We start from the raw sequence: 27,634 nt of genomic DNA, 5'->3' as shown, positions 1-27,634 counted from the left end.
AAATGGCAACTATTTAAACTTCACCTGAGGCAAAATCGTGGTTTGTCTTTGAGTGGTGAGCCGACAGGAGGCAGAAGTAAAAGAGGGTTGAGATCTACTCACCCAACTCCAGGACCCTGCTGTGCCAGCATCTATCCCACATAATTACACTGGGCCACAAATAGAAAGGCACTTTTCTCTCCTCCCAGACCCTCTCCTTTTCTCCTTTATTTGCCACTCAGCAGCAGTTTGCAATGATATGCAGAGCATGGAGGCGGGATGGGGATATTTAGATGTGAGAAAAGGTAGTTTGTCAGAAATGTTTGGAGCGCTGGAGTGATGACAAGAGAATTACAGTAGAAGGACTAAAGGGTTGAACAGCTAATTCTGTGATAGGGGAAGAGGAATGAGAAGGGAAGGCACAGTACATTTGCCTGTGTATGTATGTTAGAATCCATTATGTTTATTCACATGAGCAAGTGGAAAATAATTGAAAAATCAATGTTTGAATTCTACGGCTTGGATGCACCGCACAAGCACACACTCATCCGAGTAGATGCGATGTGACGGTGGCTGTTGTGTAACCAAGCCCAGTGAGTCATGAGAGGGAGGAATGCGTTGTTGTGATGGTCGGAGGAAGAGGAGGAGGAGGTCTGCCCGGGGAAAGGCTGGAGGAGACAGTCAGATCCGTTAGCAAAGTCATCTGGGAGAGAGAGAAAGAGGATGGACATTTGGTTTCAGGCCTTGCCTCAACTGCCAGTGGTTGTCTGGACCCCAGACCACAAGTGAGGCGTTAATAAATCAGAGCCTTGATGCAGACATGACTTCGGACAGAAAGAGCATATGTGCACATAACCACATTCACATGCAAACACATGCATATGTGCAGGCATTAAATGAGTGGAAAATGACGCAGTGTGATAGAAGGAGGTTATCAGGGGCTGCAGGCTGAAACAAGTCAACCATCTTCCTTACACACACACACACACACACACACAGAAGCAGATACAAAAATATAAGAAATTGGCTGTAACACTCAAAAACATATGTTGTTTTGCTTTAAAGTGTACTCAGGAGCTACTAGAATCACACACAATACATGCCAAGTGCGAAATTATACCTTGTTTGATGTTGTGTGTCTGTGTGTGCATGCGCATGTTGTGTGACTGTATGTTTATATTGACTTCCCCCTCGCCCCGGGAGCTATTTGTTTTCAGAGGAGCGTAGGCAGTTCTGTTTGTATGTGTTTTTGTGTGCATGTGATACTCGTCTCGTTCATGCGAGCCGAACACACACACTGCTACGTGCGTTGTCATACATGCCTGAATTCGGGCTCTGCTTCCGTGGCAGTGTTATCATCCAAAGAGGAAAACAGCCAGCCCCTGATTTAATAAGTTGCCTAGAGAGTCACAAAGAGGTGAGGAAGTACTATCAGCTGATAACTGTCCTCCCTGCAAGCCCAGCTTTTTCTCTGATAACCCTGCCAAGAGAAGACTCAGCTTCTCTCCTCATTTTCTGTGTGTGAATGTGTGTGTGTGTGTGTGTGTGTGTGTGCGTGTGTGTTGCCTATGTGAGCGATCTCCCGCCGGCTGCTGCCCACGTGTCTGAAGGCTGCGTCCGTCCCGGGCTGCATCTCTCTGGGTGTCAGACGGACAGCAGTGGAGAGCCCACACATGGCAAAGGCAGGCTCGAGCGTAGCGCTAAGGAGCATATGCTCAGAGCTTGAGTCTCTCAGCCCCTCTCTACCCAGCAACCACACACCCCCCACATCATGGCTGCCAATCCTGCCAAGCCACAGAAAGCCATGGGCCAAAGTACTGACAGATTCCCCATCTATCACTCTGTTCTGTACCTCAGAGGCCATACAGAAGTATTACCATCATACCAGAACCTTGACACCAATGCTAATTGAAAAAACATGACTAACATGCAACAGCAAAAACTGAAAAAAACACACACAGGAAAAACTGTTGAGCATTATTTTGACAGTTTTTTTTATTTTGTTGAAGGTGATAGCTTTGCCATGGCAGCAGTTGTAGGTGGAACTGTACCATATACTGTATGGCTGGGCAGTCGTTCTTGGCATTATGTTCAGAGCCAATTCAGGAGGCAGTGTGTCCTGAAGCATGGTTTTTCCTTGTTTGAAGCAAGGAAAAACAGAAGGGGAGAGGTGGTGGGTGATTGTGTAGCGTGTTTGGTTTTCAAGCTGGAGATTTGGAGTTTGCATCCCATCGCAGGCTTCCACTTCATGCTGGCTTTTATTAAGCATAACCACAATCTTTCCTGAACTGTGTTAGTTTTTAACACCCTTGACTATGCTGCAGTATTGTTGGAGTGATGAATGTAAGAAGCTTGGCACTAAATCTCAAAAAGACCATCACTGAACATTATCTAGGTTTTGCAGATTTAGCAAATATTAACTTTCTGTCTGGGGAGTGGGTTGTTTTTGTCAACAATTTTAGGTGGACGAGGATTCAGCTAATGCAGGTGTTTGTTTTCCAGATATATTTAAAGTTTTGAATGTCATGCACCACACAGTTTATCATTTCATATTAAACATCTAAAATTTTCATGATTGAATTCTATTTTTACACATACATAGTGATGAAGCATTTTTATTTCAACACATTGTATTAATTTGTAATATATTACTGATTTTTCACTGTAGCACCAGTGTTTTCGTCTTTCACCTCTCGCCTTCTGTAATTCTACCATCTGTCTTTGCAATCCTGCTCAATTTCCTTCCTATACTTTGAGACTGAGCTTTTTCTTGACCAATCTTTTACTATTTCTAAGAATGCCAATGTTGTTATTGTAAGGTCAGTGGGTTTTTTTTCCTGTGGTGTGCGCCATCACACACCAGTCCAACTTCCTCACAATGTATGTGTGTGTGTGTGTGTGTGTGTGTGTGTGTGTGTGTGTGTGTGTGTGTGTGTGTGTGTGTGTGTGTGTGTGTGTGTGTGTGTGTGTGTGTGTGTGTGTGTGTGCTGCACAAGGGCTCACACGATAGGCATACTTCGGGGTGGCCATGGTGACCCACAGCTGACACCGATGATTGATCCTGGTGCTGGGATAAGTGCCTGCACACCGCTGAGCGCACTGGTCCACTGAAACTCAGCCAGGCGGAAAATTAGAAATCTCTTCATCCCTGGTCCATTTGAAATGCGATATCGCCCATCTTCCTCTCGCGCAGCGCCTTTCTTCAGCCAATAAATCAGTAATTAAATGATGTGGTTGTGGGTGTGTATGTACATGAGGCAGGGGGCGCGTGTCCTTGGGGATCAGACAACTCAGGTGATGGGGGTATTCAGTCTCCAGCAAGACTGCCCATCCCCCACAAACATGTACACCTCCTTACGTCTGCATAAAAGAAGAAACACATACTGTTGTCCCAGATACGTGCACATGCCCTTTTGAAACCACAAGCGTACACACACACACACACACACACACACACACACACACACACCTGAGTCGTACAAAGTGTGTTGGATGTCAGCTGGAGCCGTAATGGTGCCTCTGGTATCAAATGAATCAAAGTCAGACCTCCTCCAAGTGCTGCACCTGAACTCTTAGAAGCCATAAGCGCAGCTCCGCTCCGACAGTCACAGCGGGACAGAATTGTTAACATTTCTCCTTGCTTCCTAACGTCCAACATCTATCTCGTTGTGCTTTCCAGGTACATCAGCCCAGGGCAGCCCCCTTCTGGCTTCCCTCCCTGTCCCAGGACGGCCACTACAGCCTCAGATCGACCTCAAACATCTCCTGCCCTTCAGACTCAATGGATCCTCCCCGCTCAGCCTCTTCCCTAACTTTAACACAGTAAGTCCAATGGCAGACGCCTGTCTTTCTGTTGCCGCTATAATGAAAGTCTCATGTGTATTAGATTTGATGTAAAAAAAAAACAACAAAAAAAAACTAGATAAACAGGGATGTAATGGTTGGAAACAATTAATCTATTATTTTATCAACAAAGAATTTCAAAGTCTCTGCCAGAGCCTGGTATGCCTGTAAATGACAAAAATATGTGTAATACGGTAGCTAATTAGAGCTGAAATCCAGCAGAAATATTGTGTAAATAGGTGACTCATCTCACTGAGGAAAATATATTGTGATTATACAGTTTGGTAACATGCTTTTTTGAGAACAAAATGTCTTTTATTATTTTGTCATCCTTGAAAATACAAGGTGTTAGGCAACATTAGGCAGGGAGAGTGAGAGTGAAAAACTGAAGCACCTGGGAAAAATATCACTCAATTGCTGAGCACTGTATCGATCAGGAACCCCCAACAGACATATTATATTAACATAAGTTTATACTCTAGCAAGGCAAGTGTACCCCTTTATGGGGTAATGGTCAATACTGTGATCTACATACTTCATACATTTTGTGGTTGTATTCCACATCATGCTGGTTTTTGTTAAAAGACAGGTCTATAAAATCTTGCCTTTAATTTTAAATACACTGCCTTTCACCATATCTCTGTGCCTTACGCTTGGGATGCTTATCTTTATTCAAGCAGTGTTTTACCCCTGAGCCATGCTGTTGTCACCTCACTATCAGCATTTCTACACACGCGTCTCTTATAACTTTGTTTCGAACGTCAGCAACAAACTGTTCAGTTTTCAAGCTTCTTAGCTCTGTTGCTTAACTTACCTCAGTGCTTGGAATTAAAGGCTTGAATCTTTGATCCTTTACTTACTAGAGCTATACCCATTGTCATTGTGTGTGTGTGTGTAGGCACCTCTGATTTCTTTGATCCTAGTTTTACGGTGTGTGTGTGTTTGTGTGTGTGTGTGTGTGTGTGTGTGTGTGTGTGTGTGTGTGTGTGTGTGTGTGTGTGTGTGTGTGTGTGTGTGTGTGTGTGCGTGTGTGTGTGAGTTCACTTTCCTCATCCGCACAGTGAAACTGTCTCCAGTTCTGTGGTCTGTAAATGAAACATAAGCCAGAGCTTTCGCTCCAGCATATACTTAACACCTTTTCAAACCAAGCATAAAAAGGTAGGATGAGATAGGGAGGGAGAGAGAGAGAGAGAGAGAGAGAGAGAGAGAGAGAGAGAGAGAGAGAGAGAGAGAGAGAGAGAGAGAGAGAGAGAGAGAGAGAGAGAGAGAGAGAGAGAGACACAGTCATCTGGCTGGCTGGTTTTTACAGTGGAGGACATGTGTGAGGGGGTGGATGAGACATAAACGTGCACTGTACGATGTGCATGTGTGTATGTAGGGGGTCTCAAACCTGCAATGTGAAAAGTGCTGTTTATTCATTCGTTCAGCCACCCACTGTTTTGGGTCACGGTGTCGCTTATACTGCCTTATGGAGGACTGAGCCTGCCTAGCAGCTAATTCCTCAAACACTCTTGTGTATTTATATTAGTGGTGGAGGCAGTAGGACAAGGTCTCTGGTCACTGTTTTGTCTATGTTTTGCTTATGTTTCAATTGCTGTTTCTATTCTCAAGCCAACGTCTGTGACTCAAAGCTCGGTTCAAGCCTTTCGTTGTCTGATAAAAATAAGAATAATTTGTGGAAACTCACAGGAAACATATTTTGCTTCTTATTTAGAAGAAAAGTCAAGGTAGAAACATTAGTAACAGTTATTGTCGAAGAAAACTGCAGCAGATTAATAATAAATGCAGCAAGCTCATACAGAAGAAATCATATTTATGTAGTTGTAAAGATATTCAGTCAGCCATTGTTAAGTAGAATGCAAATCGCAGTAGAACGTGGAGTCTACTGCAGCCAGAATGCAGAAATTATGATAACCGCGGAAATAACATCAAATCAGTGTCGCTTCAGTCCCAGGAGGAGATGATTAGCCTCTATAACACACAGTCTGACAGCGCTGCTCTGGCATTAATCACAAAGTCCATTCAACAGGGAGCCCCAGGTTCTCTCAGCCCTGATAAGGCACACGTTGTTCAGGACGTGTGCAGGCGGGAAGATGAATGCACCTGTCTCCAAAACTAAATATCCTCCGGTTCCCCCTGGTGCCTCTTCTTACATTCCCCTCCCTCCCCCCACACCTCACTCTCTCCTTGTCTCTTGTTGTGGCTCCTTCTCCATCTCTCTCTCTCTCTCTCTCTCTCTCTCTCTCTCTCTCTCTCTCTCTCTCTCTCTCTTGCCCTCTCTCTCTTGCCCTCTCTCTCTTGCCCTCTCTCTCTCTGTCTACCTTGAAACCCCATCACGGACTCAGCTGCCTGGCGCAGGATAAGTTCTGTCTGCACTAGGATGGCGGGGGAGGACGGTGGGCTTGGACAAAAGACGCATTTATAGCAGTCGGTTCAGGATGGCTGCGGACAGACAATGGGCACATTCTTCAGCTCCTAAAACAAATAGCTGTGTGCAGCCTGCCCTGCTAAGGTGGACAGAGGCCGGCAGGAGTGGGAGTGCTAGGTTTCCATGATCGGGCTTCGACTTGTGAAGGGAAAAGTCAGTTGCTCCCAGAGGTAGAGTTGAGTCATGTAGAAGAGACCAAAATAAAACAACAAAGGCAAAGAAAACCCTTAGGGAGAGATGTACCTCCAGTGTGGAGGTTTCAGTGTCAGGTGTGTTTATATTCCCTCTCACACCTGGCCTTGAGGAGTCCGTAGTAAACAGACTCCAGTCTTGCAGAGGATTCGGCTGCCTGGACATGGTGCAGCTTGTTTTGTGTGTTTGTGTGTGTGTGTGTGTGTGTGTGTTTGTGTGGTATGGAAGGAGCGTGTATCAGACAGAAAGCAAAGCAGTGTGCCATCCTCACCATCATCAATATACCAACACCCCTTGATCTCTAGGCAACTGGGACTGTCAGCACTGCCGCTGGCTCCAGCAAATGTATTTGTCTTATACTCGGTATGGGAAGAGTGATCTCTCCAGCAGTCCTGTGACCCTTCTCTCATGCAAGCAGAGTTGTGGACTGAGCCAGGCCTTGTGCCAGCCTGGGGAGAAATCCTAGGTGATTGTTATATGTGATACCATACTGAAGGCTGCTGCAGTGAGATCAGCTGTCATCATGAATGCAGACCTTCTAATGAAGCCTTGGCTTTCATTCTGCTGTTTATAGTTTGCCGTTCAGGGACTCTCTGCAGTCTCTTCGCAGACAGTTAAAACTGTAGCCTATTAGTCTATTCAAAACCCTTTTCAGAAACACTTCGCCATGGGCTGCAATGACTCCCAGTGTCATTCTCTACCTGCAGTAAAATACTCGACCTGCATTAAAATACAGGCTGTAGCTCAGCTTGTAACAAGATGATGGTGTTGTAATATGACCAAACTGTTGGAGATTGACATGGAGACTTTCAGCTGAAACACACAAGGCACAGACGAGATGTGTCACATAGGCAGGGTTTTCTACCTGCTACACCACCTCTGTTTCCATCACTACATCCATATTGAGTTTGATATGCAGGGTTTAGAAGTGTAGGCTATATTAACTGGCACCAAATGAATTAACTAGATCATTTTAACCACACGATCATGAATACACATTGATTTGATTTATTTTTAATGTGCAATGTAAAAAACAAAAACAAAAACACAAGGTTACATTGCTGCATTGCATTGCCTCAGGTACAATGAGATTTATTGAAATTCTTTTTAAACAGTTTTGCTCATTTTTTGCTCAGTTCTATTTAGTTTTTACTTGTTGGAGGGCTGCATAGCCACACATAGAGAAAGATAAACAGTTCAGACGCATTAAAATAATTGATATGAATATCAAACTCTAAAGTTAAAACTTAAAATGTACAATTAATTAACACTTCAAACTGTTACTTAATAATGTCTACATACTGATAGCTGGAAGAAAAACACCAGATAACTGTACCGTCATTATTATTTGGTTATCTATAGCAACGTCTGGCTGTCACAGAATAAAACACAATTGAATTGTTAATTATTGAAAGAACAGAACTGTCAAAAAGGAGCAATAAAAAGACCCGCAGCCTGCAGAATATGTTTAAATAAAATATTGCTTATTTAGTTTGTGAATGTCTGATGTCTTTTTCAGGCTCAGGATGATTTTATAGGAGACACACAGCTGTGTCATATTCTCCAGAAGGAGCTGAGACGTACTGAAAAGCCTGTTAGTGCCATTGTTCCTGTTCTACAGGTAGTTTTCCTGATCTGTTGTATTACAACTAAAACTGTTTATTGTCTTATAAGATCAGATGAATCAATAATCACATTTGGTTAAAGGGGTGTTGCCATCCAACAGAGGATACACCTGTCGTTCCTCATTCTAAGCTCCTCCATGATCCTCCTCTCTCCTCACTCCTCTGAGGTGCATCTAAGGGATTAGAAGGCCTTCGATGATGATGTGGGGGGATCGATATCCGGGTCACAGCCGGAGGACAGAGGAGACAGGATGCGAGGAAGCATTAGCTTAATGAAAAGCATCCCACGTATCTCAAGAGACTTCCTGGTTAAATAAAAGCCGAGAAAAAGCTGAAAAATAATTTAACGCTTTTAAAAAATTAAACATCAAGGTTATCACTCCTGGAAAATATGACTTGAAAAGTGAGTGAGGAGTAGGCCTAATATGAAAAACATGCAACTATCAGTGTTTTTTATATAAAGATGCATGAAGAGATTTGCTGCTCAGGTTAAAGTGGGGCGGAGCTGTGCTGTGAATAAACTCAGGTCACCAATCTGAATGCATCATTAGGAATATTTTCCTGCCCTAACAGGTGAAACTACAGACTGAGGCAGATGTCAATGAAGCACATTTTGTACACACCTCTGCTATCCTGAGAAGTCACCTAATCAGGCAAATTAGTGAAAACACCTGTGTGGGGTGGGACATTCGTTTAGAAGATTGACATTGTCATTAAAAGCTAACTAAATCTTTTAGTCCGTATTTCAAGCACTGTTTTTTAAGGTGTTACTTATAGTTAGCTCTTCTGTAGTCATGTAAATATCAGTGCTGTTGTAATACTACTAACAGTTATTCAGCTATAAAGTGAACTCAAACCATGACTGTAGGACTGAGGAAAGTGTGATTCACCTTTGATTTTAATCTCAGTTTTTGTTCGCCTGAGTCACTGTAGTACTGCAAACTATAATAAAGCAGCAAAGGGGCTGTATTTTGAGATTTTCTATTTAGTGCTGGTTATCTTTTCAGTTATCCACCACACAATGGGAGCATTGTGTGGTGGATGACTGAAAAGATGACCTTGATTCATCCATTCTCACTAACAGTTTTCTGAAGGCTTAAAGACACATTTTGTATCCTTCAGTAGCCATCCTCTGCTTAAAAATATAAATACAGCTGAATTTATTTCCTTATAGTCGCATTACTTTTGAGCATTGTTGTGGAAGTGCACCGGCAGCACAAGTACGATAATTAGCTGGCACACTGTATAGTTTGATAAGAACCAAAACCGAAGTACGGGAGCTCGTCATGTTGCTTCATGCATGTAGATGAAACAGCCACTGATATCAGCAAAGTCATGCACAAAGCTCAGAGTCTATCACACAATGTCCTTGTAGGCAGAAACTGAGATATTCCCTTCACATCACAACCTCATGATAATTTAAAGTGAACTTTTCTATTGTTTCATATTTATGCTGCAAACCTGCTCAGCTGTCACACTTGTCTCTTTGTTCTTATTTTTTATTATAAGGTTTTGTTTTAATACACCATAAGGAGCAGAGCACCCCTTGAGCAGATATGGGGACTCTTTTTGATAATAACATCGTATTAAGTGTGTTATTCAGTGCACTCCTGGAGTTATTTGATGATTTCTGAATGTTTCAATTTACCTGTGTGCCCTACTTTCATTTTCCCTCAATGACATTTAACAACTTTCATAGAGACTATATGAGCATACAGTAGTTATGATGTGTTTAAATATCACTTTGAATGGCTTCATGTATTGATGAATCGAGCAATTCAGACACATCACCGGAGGGTCAAAGGTGACTGTGACTGACACGCTGGTCAGTACACACAGTCTCATCTACATCAAAACTTCTTCATTCTGTTTTCATGATTTACTTTTTGGTGTCAATACATTTCTCAGCAATGGTGTCAGTGTTGAAAATGCCCCCACTAATTACTAGTTTTTCTTGATTGCTAAAACACATTTCTTGAAATGATGCTCCATTTCCCAAACACCATAAATACAAATGCATAACTTCAAACTCCCATGTGAAAATCAAACTCTCCACCCAAAACCATGTAATCTTACATTTAAACCAAACTTTTCCTTCAGATATCACACAAAAGCAATCAAGCACTACAAAAGAGCTATTACACACTGGTGAGATCAATTCCAAACACTAGCATAAAATCCTGTTACTGCAGTGAATATTCAATTTTTTAAATTCCTCAACTGAAACTGACTGAAAAAGAAAGTGTACTGTAAAAATATGCAACACATAAAGAAAGTAGAATTTTTTTTTAGAATATTTACCAATATAAACCAATGAAAAAACAGTTTGCACATGACCCATGGCCCTGTTATCTATCTATCCTGAGGCTCTGATATGTGTGTGAACAATTTGTGACTTGAGTTAATGATATGAGCACATGAATGAAAAAAGGGGAACAGTGTTTAAAGTTTTGGGAAATGGGTCTGTCGTTTGGTAGATGGTGTCATGGTTTGGGAAGTTTAGTTAATAGACCCAGTTATAGTGTGTAAGCAACTCAGGGAAAAACTGAGCCAAACACCAAAATATGATATTTGCCACTAACAGCTGAAATGATATCCCCTGTTACACTCTTCTGTTGCTGCTGGACATATCTGGATGTGATGTTGTTTTATCCTCTGATGTATTAGAGGACACTTTATAACAAGAATGACCGAACTGAAGATTGAATCTCTGCCTAGCTGGGGAGCAACTTCACCTCACCTCTGAGGCGAGGTTGTTCTGTTGTCATTTGGGAGAATAAAATTGTATAGAACTAATATTGTTTGTACTGGTCTTTTTTTTCTTCTTTCTGTCTCTCAGATGGATCCTGTCCAGAAGGCAGTGATCAACCACACATTTGGTGTCCCGCAGCCCCTCAAGAAGAAACAGATTATATCCTGCAACATTTGCCACCTGCGCTTTAACTCAACGGTAAGAAATGTTTTAGTGGCTTTATGCCGTGGTATTTATGAAGAAGATGGAGAAATTGATGGACAATAAGAGCGAGAAAGAGATGGCACACAGTAATTTACGACATGAAAGCAATCTATAGCAAAAAGTGAGTCAAGCCTCATAGAATAACATCTCTTTGTTTTGTGCCTCTGCTATCATTTTGAATGTTGGTTTTTAAAAATATGGTCTACAATTACCACAGCTCCTATCATCCACACTGACACTTTGTGTTTGTGTCTACTGTGCACAGCTTTGTATGCATCTTTGTGTATATATGCAAAGCCTAAACTCTAAGTGTACCCCTCACTGCAAATGTATGTACCTTTTTAAATCAAAAGTTAGGGTTTTTTTCGTTTGCAGTTTTGTGTGTGTAAAAGTTTGGTTGGTTTCCTTTTAGTGAAATCTTTGTGTGTGTGTGTGTGTGTGTGTGTGTGTGTGTGTGTGTGTGTGTGTGTGTGTGTGTGTGTGTGTGTGTGTGTGTGTGTGTGTGTGTGTGTGTGTGTGTGTGTGTGTGTGTGTTGTTTTGGTATGAGGGATTAGACAGCAGGGAGAGCTGCCATTTATCAGCAAAGAGCAGAAACAATCAGCAGCCCCAACAGGAAGCAGCTCTCGGCTTCTCGTTCCATTTCTCCCATCCTTGCCACCTCTATCACACTCACACAAACACACACACACACACACACACACACACACACACACAAACACACACACACACACACACACACACACACACACACACATAGTGTACGCATTCAAACATGCAGACTATCTCTCTCTCTCTCTCTCTCTCTCTCTCTCTCTCTCTCTCTCTCTCTCTCTCTCTCTCTCTCTCTCTCTCTCTCTCTCTCACACAAACGCAAATATCTCATGACATGTCATGCATATTCACATAAACAAATAGATAATAGTCCAGAATGCCTTAAAACATCTCAGGTCTGGGCACAGTAAAACAAACATACACACACACACACACACACACACACACACACACTCACAGGCACACACATTTTTTGGACTCCATCTTCAAAGAAGGGCTGAGGCACAGGAGACAGGGAGCTGAGGGGGGAATAGGAGACGCAGACGTGCTCTTCACACACTAGAGCAAATCCCATTCCCTGCCTCCACACATTGACTTAAAGAGGAATGTCAGTTCTGACTGTAGCTTTATCTCCCTCTCTGAGAGTATGAATACCTTCCATGCACCCTCCTCAGAGTTTGCTCAGATATTATACCAAGTTATCCTATAATGCTCAAATGGGAAATAAGTAAGGGTCCTCTTCTGCTCAGTATAGAACAAATTGGCCTTAAAGAGCTATTTAGGATGAGATATAATTTTACTGAACTTCAGCAGATTAAATCTCACAGCCACAGTGGCGTAGAGATGTACTCCAGGGTGTTAGAAAGATCACCGCTGTGGTATGTGCCTGCAGGTGCACAAGAGCCCATTTGAGACCATACATGTATGTGTGCCCTAATGGGGACAGATCTGTGCTTCATTTTTGTGTTCTGACTAATAATAGCCCTGTACAAAAAAGGTTGCCCCTACGTTTGTTTGAATGAAACTCATCTGTCGACACTCAGGCAAAAAACAAGGTGTTGTCCGGTTAAAAACTTGAACAAGGTTCATTTTTCGCTGGAACTCAACATGTCATCCAGCAAGGCACTGCATCTGCCAATCAAATCCATGCAGATGCAGCTTCTTGGAAGAGTACTTTGTAACGTGAGCGCCATATCTCAAGTGTTTATCTTGTAATCGTCCCAACGAATGATAAAATTATTGCTGCTGTAATCATTTTCCAAAGCAGTTAAAATCCATAATATTGTGAACAGCTGTGCAGCGTTTTGGTGTCTGATTATCCTTCAGAGTCATGGGTCTGTGACTCTCAACTGTACTTGCTGCATTTTATTTGATGTCTCCCTTACAGTGATTTAATGCAGGGCTGTTTTCAGTCTAAACACCAATTTAATATCACACCATAACTTGGTGGCAATGTTTGGTAATGGTCCAAATGCCCTCTGGTTGTCCCTAGAAGCTGTTCAGCCTTTCTGACATGAAACATAAGTACCCTGTTTAAACAAAACAAAAAAGGAAAGGTAATGTGGACCATCAAATATTGTTGTCGGATACTTTATTTATTGTTTATTTCAATGATGGTTTCTGTTCCTCGGATGACTCACAACACTATAGGATACTCACTTAAAAATATTCTTCTTTATTACATATAAGATAATGTTTTGAGCCCCAGTTGGTTCTCTGTACCAAGAGGTTGTTTAAATGTTGTTGCGATTCCTAGAGGCTAATAGATTGTCCTTTTAATATGAATTATCGTATAAAGGGAAGAAATCTAAAATGACTACATGTTATAGGTCCATTTTTAGGACTTGCATCTGTGAAAGCAAGAGAAAAGTCCACACACTGCAGCTCCCATTGCAGGTAAATTTCATTGGACGTTTCAAGCTTACTGCTCTTCTTCACTTGCATCTGGAAATAATCATTAATTAAAGCGGGGGATTCTTAAACTCTTGCACCTGCTAAAATGTTTTACCATACTACACATTTTACATTATCGTAACAGATTAGAACATAATTGAACTGTTTTGCAGTGAAAAATATCCTAGACACATCTGCGACCGGCAATTTTGGTAAAGACCATATTCTTTTTTTTTTACATCCATCCATATTGTTAGTGACTCTAGGCCTGCTGTTCATCAGCTTGCACAATCAACAGAGGCAGCTCAATGATTGTTAAATTAAGCAAACCACCTGGCAGATCCACTCAATTTTTATGTCCTTGTTGTTATTTTTGCTTCAAGCTAGTAGTTATTGGAAGAGACGATTCAACATCATATCATTGCACTCGGGGAGGGGGCGGGGGGCGGTTTCCACAGCCCCTCAGTGTTTACTTTGATCACTGGACAAACAGGAATCCCCTTAGAAGAGAACTGTATCTCCCCGTAGTCCTGCTGCTTGAGGTGGTGATGTGAAAACCAAAGCTCATTTCACACCTTGTCCTTCTGCTTCCACTGAGACTCAGTTGGATGGAGGGCCTGGTGGTGGGGGAAGGCGTTGGCTGAATTCGTCACATCACGCAAATCTCTGAAGCCTTTTCACAGCAGATCAGTCACATGATGCACTGAGGTATTAGAGTTGTTTTCACAGATGCTTTGACAGCCACATTATTTATAGGCTTCCATTATATTGCACCATTAGGCTCGCTAATGTGAAGTGTACATGTTTAACTCCTGCTGGTGTTTACAGAGAGCTAACACATGAGACTGGTGCCAGCAATGTACTGTAAAGTGGCTGTAACCTTTTATCTTCACACTAAACAACGCACCAGCAGTCATCTTTTTATTGCTTATGGGACTTAATGTATTGTTGATGCTCAGATAATCAGAGAAATCCATATTGCGCTTTCAATAAAAGAGTCTTGCAATGTTTGCAACTCCCTTTGTCATCTCTGCAAGGATGTATTCCTCACTTCAGAGTCCTCAAAGAATGGTCCAGTCTCTTTGCTCAGGTTGTTTGGTGCCTGAGGATTTGCATGATTTATTTCTCGAAGAAGCTTTAACAGGATGAGAGCTCGGAAATAAACATTGTTGTCCCGAAGCAATAACTGCACCACATCTTACTCTACATATCAAAACAAACATAAAACCTAATTTAATCTTAATCATTATTTCTTAATCGTCCCATTTGTAAAATATCGAGGGTACATTCTTTAGAAATTGCCAGTCTTACTTAGTATTGTGGACATGTATGTTTTTCCCACTTTGGATATGATTTAAAACAAAACTCTTTATTTAAACACAGCTCTTCTGTTTTTATTTAATGTATCTTTGTTCTACTTATGCTCCTTCCCCCTATAACTGTCTTATCCAGACCGGGAGTTGATGAAAGCTGATCCCCGGAGGTTGTTTTACCTTTTAATGAGTGATCTCTGTATTGATTTCCTTGCTATTTCTATGTATCAACGCTTGCTCCGACAACAGGGGCTTTGTTCTTGGATTTGAACGGGGCCGTGAGAATGATGAGAACGTTAAAGGTACATCCTGATCCACCCAGACGGAAATTTGCTCAAATGTGTTTAATTGCTGCATCGCAATCAGTCAGAATGTTTTGATTGTGATATGTGGGTTTGTGTGCTCGTGAATGCGCTCTGAGTGCTCAAATGTGTGTGACATTAGTATGTATTGCCATGTGTGTCTAGGATTTGCAGAGGCTGACTCTCACAGTGCACAATAATTGGGTAGTTGTGGAGATGGGATCCTCTCTCTTGTAGCATATTACACATGCAATTATACCTCTGGACTCCCAATGTGCCAGCGCTGTTATCAGGTGGAAACAGACTCTCCTCTTTGCAGCTTGTGTATGTCTGCGAGAGAGCAAATATTCAGGCGCACATTTTAACATTTAATGCACGTGGGCTCGTCTTTCCTGCAGATAATGTGTTGAGTGAAACACTCCTTTCTGCTTTTCTATGCTAACCTGGTTTCCTCTCATTTTCCTGCAGAACCAAGCAGAGGCCCACTATAAAGGCCACAAGCACGCCCGGAAGCTTAAAGCCATGGAGGCCCAGAAGAACAGGCAACGACGAGCCGGGGAAGCCTTATCCGCAGGAAGGGAGCGAGAACGAGATAGAGAGCGGGAACGAGAGCGGGACAGGAGCAAGACGGTTACGTCTGAGGCGGCTCTCCCTGCACTCATGGATACAAGCTTAGTGGAGGGAACAAGTACGTAAACTGACAGAGAGATTGGAGGAAGGTTATTGCACAAGCATGCTATTTGTAGCCAATCCGTCTCCGCCCCTCAACACCTTCTTGATGATTACTCTATCGCACTGTGGTTCCTTACGTCCTCTAATTCCCCCTTTCACTCCATATCATCTTTATAAAACCCCCCTCCACCAATCCTTCTCTTCACTCTCACATCACTGACAGCTTGCACTGTCCTCCATTATCTTTCTCTCTCTCTCTGCCATTATGTTATACTTTGAGATTACATCTTCTGTACACCTTATCCCTTACTCTCTCTCCCTCCTATCCCCGCCGTGTTTCTGTGCATTCAAACCTCAGCAGTATAAACCCACATATCCTCCCCCAAACCTATCTGACCCGGCCTTCTGTCCCTGCCCTTTGTGATGGATTGAGGGCTCCAAAGGTTATGGGATTGTGGGATGTCTAGGAGGAAGAAATGTTGTGTAAATAAAGAGACTAGCTGAGATCAATTGGAGCCTCTTTGGGGGAATTTTTACCCCCTTTGCCTCTTAATTTCCACTGCTTGACTCCCCCTTGCTCCCTGTTGCTCTCTGCTATCTATCTCGGTTGGAGAGGGTAGTTGCAGAACCTGAATTGGTGTATTTGTGCAGCATGAAAAGAATGACACATCTTGCTGGCTGAATTGAGAGGGAGCAAAATAGTAGTGAGAGAGTTTTCATTTGTGCAGCTGTCAAATAAAGTTGAAAGAAATCAAAGGCAGTCATCTCCCCTTACAAGAAGTTGGAATGTTTTCCCATTTATGGTGTAAATATAGACATTTTATAAAGAAAGAGAGAGTGCACTGGTTTTCTTTCAGCTGAACATGAATGTTGACTTTTCCATGAGTCAGGGCTGCAACCTTAGCTTAAAGAGTTGAATTGGTCCAATGGCATTTTGACGGCAGACTGAACCCATTACCTTCTCATGTTGCATTTGTCTGGGTCCACACTTTTCATTTATCCATCCAAAGTGATGGGAGTAGAGGAGCGGCAGAGCAGTCCACCCCCCATCCCTGCCCCCCTTTTCTCTCTGCGACTTTCTTACTTCATCCTCCTCTTCACTTCCTCTGCCCCAGAGAAGATCACTATCTGAGCAGAATTTCAAAATCCGCTTGGATGCTAGACGGAATATCAGAGAAGAGATATGACGGTTTGGGGAAAGGGGGGGGGGGACAGTCTGTACTTTATCCCCGCTCATAGACATAATCATGTGCACGTGGACACATTCACACACGCGCGCACTTTTCTGCCTTGAGCGCTAAGAGTCTCCTTCAGAAAGGAGAAAGTGGACAAAAGACTGGGAGCCTGATAACGCTCTCATCAAATCTCATTTTAATATTCCGCTGTTGCAAAGGAGAGCTCTGAAAGGGGGAAGCAGCAGCAGAGACGAAACGAGATGATGAATGGAAAATGAAAGATAAGATTAAATGAATGAAGGAGACAGACAGGGAGAGAGAGAGGAATAGGGGGGAAGGAGCATGGCGGAGGGGGTCAGTGGGGAGTAGATAAGTCATAGCTAGTTTTTGTGCTGTGAATAATTTTACAGTTCCAAGGCAATTTTGTGAGGAGGAACACTCTTTAATAAGCCCAATTGTGTGATTGGCCTAATGTGAAATTGAAATGCAGCAGTGCGAGCCAGTGGTGGCACGCACCACAATGCCAACCTGTAATGGAATAGCGCTCCAAATTAACACTCTATGAAATGAGTTATGTCTGCCATGAAGCTGAAGGCTGGTGGGGAGCTGTCTGAGGGTAATGCCCACATTGTCTGCCATCAGGAACCAATAACGCACCTGGCGGCTCTTCCTGTAAACAATCTGTCTGGCTCAGAATAAACAGACTTTCTCTAGGCCCACAAGGTCAGCCTCCACAAGTCCATTACAATACCTGCTAATGCACATTTAGACGCAGGAGGCCGCTGCCAATCATACACCACCTTTTGACTGTGAGGTCCTGGAGGGAGTTCGAAGTGCACTTTTTCTAATATACACAAGAACAAATGGCTCACACAATGGCTTTCCAAGTGTATTTATGTGGGGAATGATCGAAGTAATGCAACAGATGATAACAAAATGAAGAAAACTAGCAAAACACACTATAGATTTAATAGCAATATGGCAGGCTGGAAACAAACAAAATACTTTAAAGGGGACATTTCTTCTGGAACCGGTATATTTTTGTATGATTTACAGCTCAAAAAACTCTTTATTTATCTTATACTGGCTCATTATGCAGTCCCTCAGTTCAGGCTCTGTCTGAAACAACCTGTTTAATCTCCTGTCTCTTTAAGGCCCCCAATGAAGAACCCACTCTGTTCTGATTGGTTAGCTCCCCAAAACTGCATCTCGGCCAACTTCCAGCAGCTCCGGAGGCTACGTAAACAAACAGTATTAGTTGGATTTCACTACTTTTTCTCATCTTTTAACCCAAAATGGAGATTTTTTAAATACATCTGAGCCCAAATATGATCCGAAACATGTTACTACACTGTAAAATTTTTCACCGTAAATTTACAGTAAATTACTGGCTAATAGTTGAATTACTTTCACAGTAATTTTACAGTAATTTATTGTAAATATTTCACAGTAATTTACTGCACTTGTTTCACAGTAATGTACTGTAAATATTTCAAAGTAAAATACAATGCAACTACAACTGTATACTGTAACTTCACAGTATCTTGCTGTATGTAAATTACAGTAATTGCCTGTATTTTGTAATTTTTACTGTAAAAGTAATGCAACTCAGTAGCCAGTAATTTACTGTAAATTTACAATTTAAATAATACTGTAAATATTGCAAATTTGACTTGTTAACTGTGATTTTACCACACTAACATACTTTGGATTTGCTAAATTAAAAGTCAAAACAGGAACAAAGAAAACAAAGACAATACTCATTTGAACTTTTTAATAATTATACAACTATTAAATTCAACAGTTTACCATAGCTGTCTCTGAACATAAAGCCCTACACATACAACACACGTCAATTTACAACAACTTTTAACAAACACTACACATACAACACACGTCAATTTACAACAACTTTTAACAAATACTACACGTACAACACACGTCAATTTACAACTTTTAACAAATACAACAATACAGTATAAAAAATTTACAACTTCTGAACATATTTACGTAAACTATATAACAATTTCATATTTACATTTTACACTGACCACTCAAAGTCAACAAGTTTTCTTTGCAGTGTGCTCACATGTTGATTGATGGCTCCACGTTTGTTCATCGACTTGGAGCCCATCTCAGGGATAATGCCCAAGAAGCACCTGTAAACAATAAGCAAAGACAACTTTCAGTTTTACAGATTTATTGCATTGTTATATTGCATTGTTAACGTTAGCTCACTTTAACTTTGACTTTCGCGCTAATTCGCGGCGAAAACACCGCATATTCTCGGTCGAATAACTCACACACTATCCCTCCAAAGGCAAAGCTTCGCGGAGAAAAATGGCTTTGAAATGACTTAACAGCCAAAAAAGTTGAGCATAAAATGACATTACCTTGATCCAAAAGATGGTTCATTTACTAACTCACACAACTAATAGAAAGTTGTGACAAACTGTCTAATATTTTAGGCTAATGATGTTAACCTTACCTTTGAGCTCTTCGGTATATGACCTTATCCACCTGTTGTCTCTTCTTGATCCCACAATGCAGCGCGGTTCAAGCGCAATTCAAGTTTTACAGTAAAGTGTTGTGTTATCACAGAGGATGGTTTGAATAGAGTATTTTACTGTGAAATAATACAGCAAAATGTTGTGAAATCCTGGTATCAGTTTTTTCACAGTAATTTACTGTAAATACTAAATTACAGTATTATATTGTGATTATTACAGTTAAAGCCTGTAAAGTAATAATACAGTAATTTATTGTGAAATATTACAGTTAAATATTGTAAAATCCTGGTAACATTTTACAGTGTAGACAATTCAAACAATCCATGGAATAACCTTAACAATAAAGACTACAAACGGATGGCCATTTGTGGGCATGTGCGAACAATATAGTGTCATCACGAGGTCCTGGCTTTTGAATTGCATGGGAGCATTTATACACCTTATTTATATCACCTCAAGTTTTGGAAGTTTTGACCATGTTTTACATAGACATCTGACATCATAACAGCTCCTGAAGTACCAACACAACCTCTACACCAAGGAGGATATCAGTAATACTACTTTTCTTAATTCCATTAAGTGTCCCGTGTTGCTTGGCACAAACCTTTTTGCCCATTTATTCTATCACATTGCAGTAAAACTGTCTTGCTTTTTAGAGGTGTTCTGTTTTTCAGGTCAAATAATTTGTACATAAAGTGAAGGACGAGCAGAGATAACATTTTCAATCTTACAAAGGGACTAATCGATGCTTGTAAACCATGTCCCAGGCCAACAAAGGAGTAGGCAGAGAGTGAACGAGCAAGTGAGAGAGACAGAGCCAGAGCAGAACTCTATCAGTCATGACAATCATCACTCACCCTTGGCTTTGATCGACTCTGCTGTTGAAACCGTCTTCGCAGGAACTCTTTTTTCACCACAGCAATGATGATTTGAAGCAAGACATTTTTTTTCTCCTAGGGAAGTTGTTTATGTTCCAAGGCTTCCTTGGATCAGTGCTGGGTGTGCATACGTGTATGTGAGTGTGATTCATATTAATTTGCTTTTTAGCTGCGGTTAAAGTTCTCAGTAGATCAAGCTGATTAATAGTAATCTCTTCAGATATGTTCACTCTCTAAAAGCCTGTCAGATTTAATTGGATTGTTAAAGGGACACTTTGCTGATTTTCAACCAGCATTGCATCAATACAATGGGGGTAGAATATGCAAATTAACAATGTTTAACTTCCCTCCATATTGCCTGAACCCAGAGCTCCCCACTCAAGTTTAACTTTGGACTTTGGAGATCTGCCTTTGACCACAAACTATGCTTCTGTATTTTCTGTAGTGATGCCTTCAAGGACGGTAAAATGTGAGTCTCCCAGAACACTACCGTCTTCAATGTTACGCTAGAGATAGGGAAAAGCAGACACAAAATATCATATTGCTAAATATTTTAAAGTATCAGAATATTTGAATAAAACTTGTTTCATGATACAAGGCCAAATATCATGCCATGCAGTCGGACACAAGAGAGTGTGGAGGACAAAGTGACCACTGAAGTTATGGCACAGCGGCAGCCGAGAAAGAGGCGGTGCAGCCGGTGAAGCTTTGCAGCATTGATTGGTTCTCATCCAGCGAGGATGATCTGAAAGGAAGAAAACTACTCCCTTCAACAAGTGAATTCAGGGTTACCAAAGCAACACAGAGTAGTATGTGTACTATGACTTAAACTCTGAATACAGTATAACACAACCGTGACTGTTTGTTACCTGTAACTGAGGCGGCTGCATTCAGCTTTTAGCACAATCTGATGCTAATTCCTCATTTTCCAAAATGATCAAAGAATCAATGTTTGGTTGCAGTTTGTCACCCCTTCATCTTTAATTCTTTCTCTACAGCTGTTGTGTGCAGCTCTCAGTAAAAGTTTGCAATGATGATGCAGAAATTTAGATAATAATTGCATACTTCTACTACATAGATGATCCAGTTTTAGGGAATCATCATATTCACAGTGATCTAGACATCCATAGTTTGCTGCTGTGTAGTTCTACTCCTCAGAGACCTCTGCTGGCATTGCCAATATGTCAACCTTTGGTCTGACAGTTTGCCAATCTCTGTGGCAGTGTCTGCCATCTTGTAGATGGTCTGAGGGACAACTGAATGATGGAAAGGAGGCATTTTTTAACAGGACAGATGCAGGGAGAGCCCCGACTTATGAAATATTGTATTTATTTTGCAAGATTTTTACTCCATTCTGCTTCAAATCACTAGCTCTTTCTACTACCTTTGATACAAACTGCAATTTAGGTTTATTTCCATGATCTCATCAACAAGGTCCCCCACTGACATGATATCTATCCTACACTACAAATTACAATCTTATAGTTGTACATCTGTGCACATCTAACATGGCACATTACATTAATGCAATTTGTATTATTATATTTATTAATATTAGTATTAGGATAAATATTAATATTAGTATTGTTACACAGTATGAACATTTGTACAATCCTGGTGAATATGTTTCATTCATTTAATCTTCTTCAATTAAATTCTAAACATATAGCTGCTCTTCTTACTTAAAATATATTTTAAACATTTGTAATTGTAAATGTATTGATATCTTTTTAGATGATTTACTTAATTTTCTGTATATTTTGACTGCTATGCACCACAACACTGAGGCAAATACCTTGTTTGTGCACACCTACTTGGCAATAAACCTGATTCTCATTCTGATGATCGATTCATGCAGTATGTGAGGGTTTATTATGATACATAATTTGCTCATTGAGTGTATTAAATTTTTTGCAAAAGAATTGCAAGTAACTAAAATAAATCACCATTACTGATAAACCCAGGCATTTGAAGAGTGAGAACCATAACATATTTGGCATTTTTGCTTGATGAGTTTTCTGTTGATCAACTTTCATTTTAGCACTACTTTCAGGAGGATTTACTGGTGATTTGGCTTTTCAAGTTTGAGGTGTGCTTAAAAAAAAAATGAAAATTAAGCTCACTGAAACTCAGCAGTCTTATCTGAAATTATTCTCTGCTGAATGTGGTCCTTCATGAGTCAAGCCTTTGGATTTGCAGCGGGCTTTGAATCCCACCAGCCTCTATGTCTTCCTGTGTAAGGTTAAATCCATTGATCAGTATCACTCCCCTCTAGAGACTTCTCAGGTGGCCCTGTCTTTCACATAAGCTCAGGATCATACCCAACCCAACCCCCTACAGAGTAGCTCCAATCCCCCAGGGGTCACTCTCATTACAGCGAGGGGACTGTCTAATCTTCCTCCCATATAGGTTCTTTTTCTTTAGCGGGAATGAGAGAGGAAGACCCTTATCTCCAATGATGAATTTACTCTGGGACGTAAAAGGGAAAATCAATGGAGCACAGTTGCATTGTGAGTGTGTGTGCGGGGAGAAATGGAGATATTCAGGGAGCGTAGCACACAGTGCTCAGGGGTGAAGTGTGTGACTCCCTTGGGAGGGCAATGGGGTGAAGGGGAGATGTGTAATGGAACTCCAGTGACTTATCGGCCGGGCCTGGCAGTCGATGGGTGTGTTTATATTGACTGAGACTACAGGTCCACTTGATATTTGAATAGTGAGGGAAAGTAAAGGGAGGGAGTTGATTTGCCTAAACCACTGCTAATCAAATATGTTCCACATGGTTTAAAACAAAGGCTGATAAATCAGAAAATGCCACAAAGTCAGCACTTGATTGCCTTTTTCAGATAACATCCTGCTCTGTTGGGTCTTATTGACTGTAATGAAAAAGCGTTACTTGTATCTACAATAAGCTACTGCTGAATGAACCACCGTTTGCTAACATTCTCCTTTATTGCTACCTTTTAATGCAGGTCTTCAGTCTGAACTTGAACCAGCCAACCTGGAGGTGAAGCTCGAGGAGAGTCCCAGGAGCTCAGTTATGCTGACGCCAGTATCCGAGATTTCCTCAGTGGAGCTGGTCACCCTCTCTCCTCCTCAGATTTCGCCTTCCTCACAGCTTTCTGAGGTTGCCTCTGACACCAGCGCTCCTGAAGTCCCAGAAGCCGCTGAGGCTGCGGGCCTGACCACTGAGTCAAGCAGCCATGCAGATTCATCTAGCACAAATGGAGATGCACGTCCAGATGACGACAAGGACCCCAAGAAGAGCAAAGCTCACCTCCATTGTCCTGTCTGTAAAGTCACAGTGAACTCAATCTCCCAACTGGAAGCACATAATACTGGTAAGAGGATAGCTTGACTCTTATCTTCACAACAGTAATTTTATATTTCCAGTTGATATTTGGTTGGTTGTAGTCAGATAAAGTCCTGCTATATTTAATTTGTACCTCAACAAACCTGCTAATTGTCTTGCTCTTCCCACCAGGTACAAAGCACAAACTGATGCTGGAAGGTCACAGTGTCCTGCCGCGACGCAGGGGGAAGGTGGTGGCAGCTCGTGCAGGCTGCAAGAGCAAGAGGCTTGGCAGCAAAGGCAGCGTCGGGGTGCCCAGCAAGAACTTCCAGTGTGAAGTGTGTGAGATCTTTGTGAACTCTGAGACCCAGCTGAGCCAGGTGAGGATCATATGCAACATGAATATTTAAGTGATACTGCACATAAAATATATTGATGACTGTTTGATGTATTATTTATATTGTGGATTTTGCCATATTTATATGTTCCGTTAGAAAATGTAAAGTACAAATTAATACATGTTGAGGAATTTTTCGACCTTTCACAAATGCCACAAATGCCATCAAGTTTTTCACTGTAAAGTAATAGAGCAGGAGTGCGAAACAGCAAGACCTATCACTCAGGGACCTCTTTATCCTTCTTGTGCTGTATGATATGAAAGATGAAGAGAGACGCGGGGGTTCGGAGAAGTTCTGCAGATTGGTCAAGGCATACTAAGTGAGAGTGTTTCTAACCTGACAGGGTTTTATTCAAAAGGGCACAGAAGTATTTTTGACTCTGCAGGGAAAAGTACTCAAGCCCAATCATGTCAGGTGGTGGAGAAAATGTTGCATATAATTACCTCACCTTCACAGACAGATGATGGCCACAGAATTAATCAGAAAACAGAACTGCCTGCACATAGTTAGCAATTAATTTACACATCAAGAGACTGATATTACACATTAAACCTTGACCAGACTGACCTCTGATGCCACAGTTATGAAAGTGAGCACGAATGATGTGCATTAAAGTGTTAAATGCGAATGATGAGATTTTAAAGACCTTAGTTAATCCAAAAGACCATTTTAACATCACCTTGACGGAAGAAATGTGTACGTGCTTAAATCAAAGCAGTAGTTTCATTTACAGCCACATGAATGAAGCCATTGAAAGCAGGTTGCGAGTGCAGAATATATTCAAACGGCAGCTATTTTTCCACATTAGTACAGATATCATCGGAGGCTTTAACTAACTGCAAAGCTCTTCACTGAGCAATGATGTATTTACCACTCATTATTGCAAGCTACTAATGCCTGCTGTATTTAATTTTCTGGTTACATTGGCATCAAACCATGTTGGGAAAGTCATTTCTCCCCCCTTTGATGTTCATTAAATACTACATCTGAGTGAAGGGATTGTCTTGGAAACTTTGCCTGTGCTGGAGTGGAATGTGGAAAAGATACAGGATATGCTGGCATGTGTGAGCAGTGAGCACCCAGGCTGCTTTAGCTTTAAATGCATTCCACCGGACTTATATAAACATCCCCTGTCCCAGGGGGATATAAGCCTGTTAGTACAGCAGCCAGAGAAGGAAATAGTGTGGCAGTGGTAGAAAGTAATGTGATGTAATTTCAGTGCACTTCAGTCATACTCAATGTGTATCCATTATTAATTCAGCAGATAACATTTGAAGTTGTTCCACTGTGGTACAACAGATGCTTGTTAGCTCACTAATGGTATTTCTACTGGTCTCGGCAGCACATGAATAGCAGAAGGCACAAGGATAGGCTGGCCGGAAAACCACCCAAACCCAAATTTACCCCCCACAGCAAGAGCCAGCCAAGCTCCAGCTTAGCGGTAAGTCTCAGCATAAAGACACAGACAAACAAAACACTGTCACACAAATATGCGTGCATACACACACTCAAGGAAGACAAACAAAACATAATTGCCTTTCTCTTACAGCGGATATGCTTGAAAATGCGGCGCACATGCGCCAACATTGGAATAAATTCAGTCTAGCTTGTAAACTAATGCATTTTTAAACACCCGTTTTAATTTATCCCTGTTACAGTTAAGTGATTTGACCCCATCCCTGACAGACATACAGTAAAACGCGCCGTCTCAGATCTCATTATATTACGCTTCGGGGCTTCTATGTCTCAGTGAGGCAGCATGTGTGTGTATGTGTGTGTGTTCCTGTGCTGTCACAGAGGTTAAGCACACTGTTGTACTCAGTGAGTCCCCTACCCCTGAGACAGGTCTAAAATAGTCCTGCTCTCCCCCACTGACCAGCTCTGACAACAGCAGCCTGAATCAGCATTCCAGATTAATCACTTCTCTGCTCCTGTCATATACAAACCTCCCCATCTCTCCCTCTCCTCCTCCTCCTCCTCCTCCTCCTCCTCCTCCTCCATCCTACAGAACGTGAGATGGAGTGGGTATGCAGGCGTGGCTGTGTCTGCCATGAAGAAAGCATTCAGCCAGTACAACCTCACCTCCCTCTCCTCGCAGGTCAGTGGTAGGAGAGGCAGAGACTGTGGTTATATTGGAGGGCGAGAGCTTCAGCTGGCTGAACTTTAGGCCTGGCCATGGGCAGGGGACTGAGCAGAAAAAAAGGAGAAGTCATGCTCATGTTAAAGTTTTACTCATTGGTGGCGTTATCGATGCATGGACCTGAGCTCAACATATACAACGTCCTCCTCCTACACCTCTCTGTATCATTGAACTATTTTGTTTATCGAATAGTTTTATGATGCAACCAGGTCTGAATTGAAGATTGCAAATTACACTTACAAGCAAAAAACTAATGTGTAGTTTTAGCCTTTATGGAAGAAGTAGTCTGCTTGGATTCATAACAGTTAACACTGAATTGAAGCTGGTGTTGGTGAGTAACAGCAAGTTTTGAAGCATTCATAAAAACTTTTTCCTCATTTTATGTTTATGTTCAGTAGGTAATACTGTTAAATACGCCACAAGAAGGCAACAGCGAACCACAGGAATGGTGTATTTACTTATGCTGTTAGGAAACTAACACCATTGCATCCAAGCTGAAAACAGCTGAAGCTCTGAATGACTAAACCAAAAACTAAGTAAACTTTCCAGAGGAACCTGCAGGCTTACAGGTGGTAAGTATTTGATTAAAAATTAGCTTGAGAGCAGCGATGTGGTTTTTGGCTGCTGACTGGCATCACAGGATCTGTAGACCAAGACAGGAATTGTGCATACGCAGTGATGTGATTCATAGGCGGCTACAGATTTCACAGAGAAGCCGACCCACACTGATCCAGCCGGTAAAGGAAAAACACGCTAACATATGAACAGAATGTAAAATGTACAAATGTAAAAGAAACAGTTATGTGAATGTTTCCAAAAGTTCCCCCTTGTGCAAATTTGCCTATGAGCAAATTTATTAGCTGCATGTTCCAGCCTTAAGCTGCATCATTATCATGGCCAGTGAGTAAATCTTACCCCAGGTTAGGTTAAAAAATCAGAGCTATCCTGTTAACATTACTGAGCTTTAGAGTAAATGCTTTCCATTTAACCCTGAATGAAATAGGATGAAGTATGTCCATGCCATAATTCTAACATATTCTATATTTCTGTCTGATGAGTGTTCAAGCTATTACAAATCCAGGTCTGTCTGGTATTTAGTGTGGAGCAATGTGTGAGCACACATTCCACCACAGACTATGTACTGCATCTATGTGTTGAAACAAGGGCCATGAGTTTGGGAAACATGTTTGCCCAGTAAACATGCCCTCATTATGTTCTTCTCTCACTTCTCACCGTTCACCCTCCTGTCTTCTCTAGACCAAACTGGCCTTGCAGAAGCAGCTGACCAAGAGCTTGACAACTGGCTTCCTGCCCAGCCCCCTCACCCAGCCAACTCTGTGCACAGTGGCAACTAACCCACTGGCTCTGCGCCACCCAGTGGGCACCACCACATTCATCCAGACCCCCTTCCTGGGCCCTGCACTGTTCCGGCCTGCCCCGGGGCCGCTGCGGGCCACACACACACCCATCATCTTCTCCCCCTACTAA

General features: G+C 41.7%; 1 protein-coding gene across 1 annotated transcript in view; it reads left to right on the top strand.

Moving 5' to 3' along the window:
- znf385c (zinc finger protein 385C) overlaps positions 1–27,634 on the top strand; it is an 81,255-nt gene extending 53,621 nt beyond the window's left edge. The window contains exons 2-9 of the mRNA XM_062439159.1: positions 3,659–3,801; positions 10,907–11,017; positions 15,553–15,772; positions 23,289–23,657; positions 23,801–23,988; positions 25,349–25,447; positions 26,015–26,104; positions 27,404–27,634. Of these exons, the coding sequence (XP_062295143.1) occupies positions 3,659–3,801; positions 10,907–11,017; positions 15,553–15,772; positions 23,289–23,657; positions 23,801–23,988; positions 25,349–25,447; positions 26,015–26,104; positions 27,404–27,634 (1,451 nt within the window). The remainder of the gene's footprint in view (positions 1–3,658; positions 3,802–10,906; positions 11,018–15,552; positions 15,773–23,288; positions 23,658–23,800; positions 23,989–25,348; positions 25,448–26,014; positions 26,105–27,403) is intronic.

This window comes from Scomber scombrus, chromosome 18, assembly GCF_963691925.1.
Source record: "Scomber scombrus chromosome 18, fScoSco1.1, whole genome shotgun sequence".
In the NCBI taxonomy this organism is placed as follows: Eukaryota; Metazoa; Chordata; class Actinopteri; order Scombriformes; family Scombridae; genus Scomber; species Scomber scombrus.
Note: the sequence above shows the minus strand (reverse complement) of the source record. Positions and strands in the feature narration are given on the sequence as shown.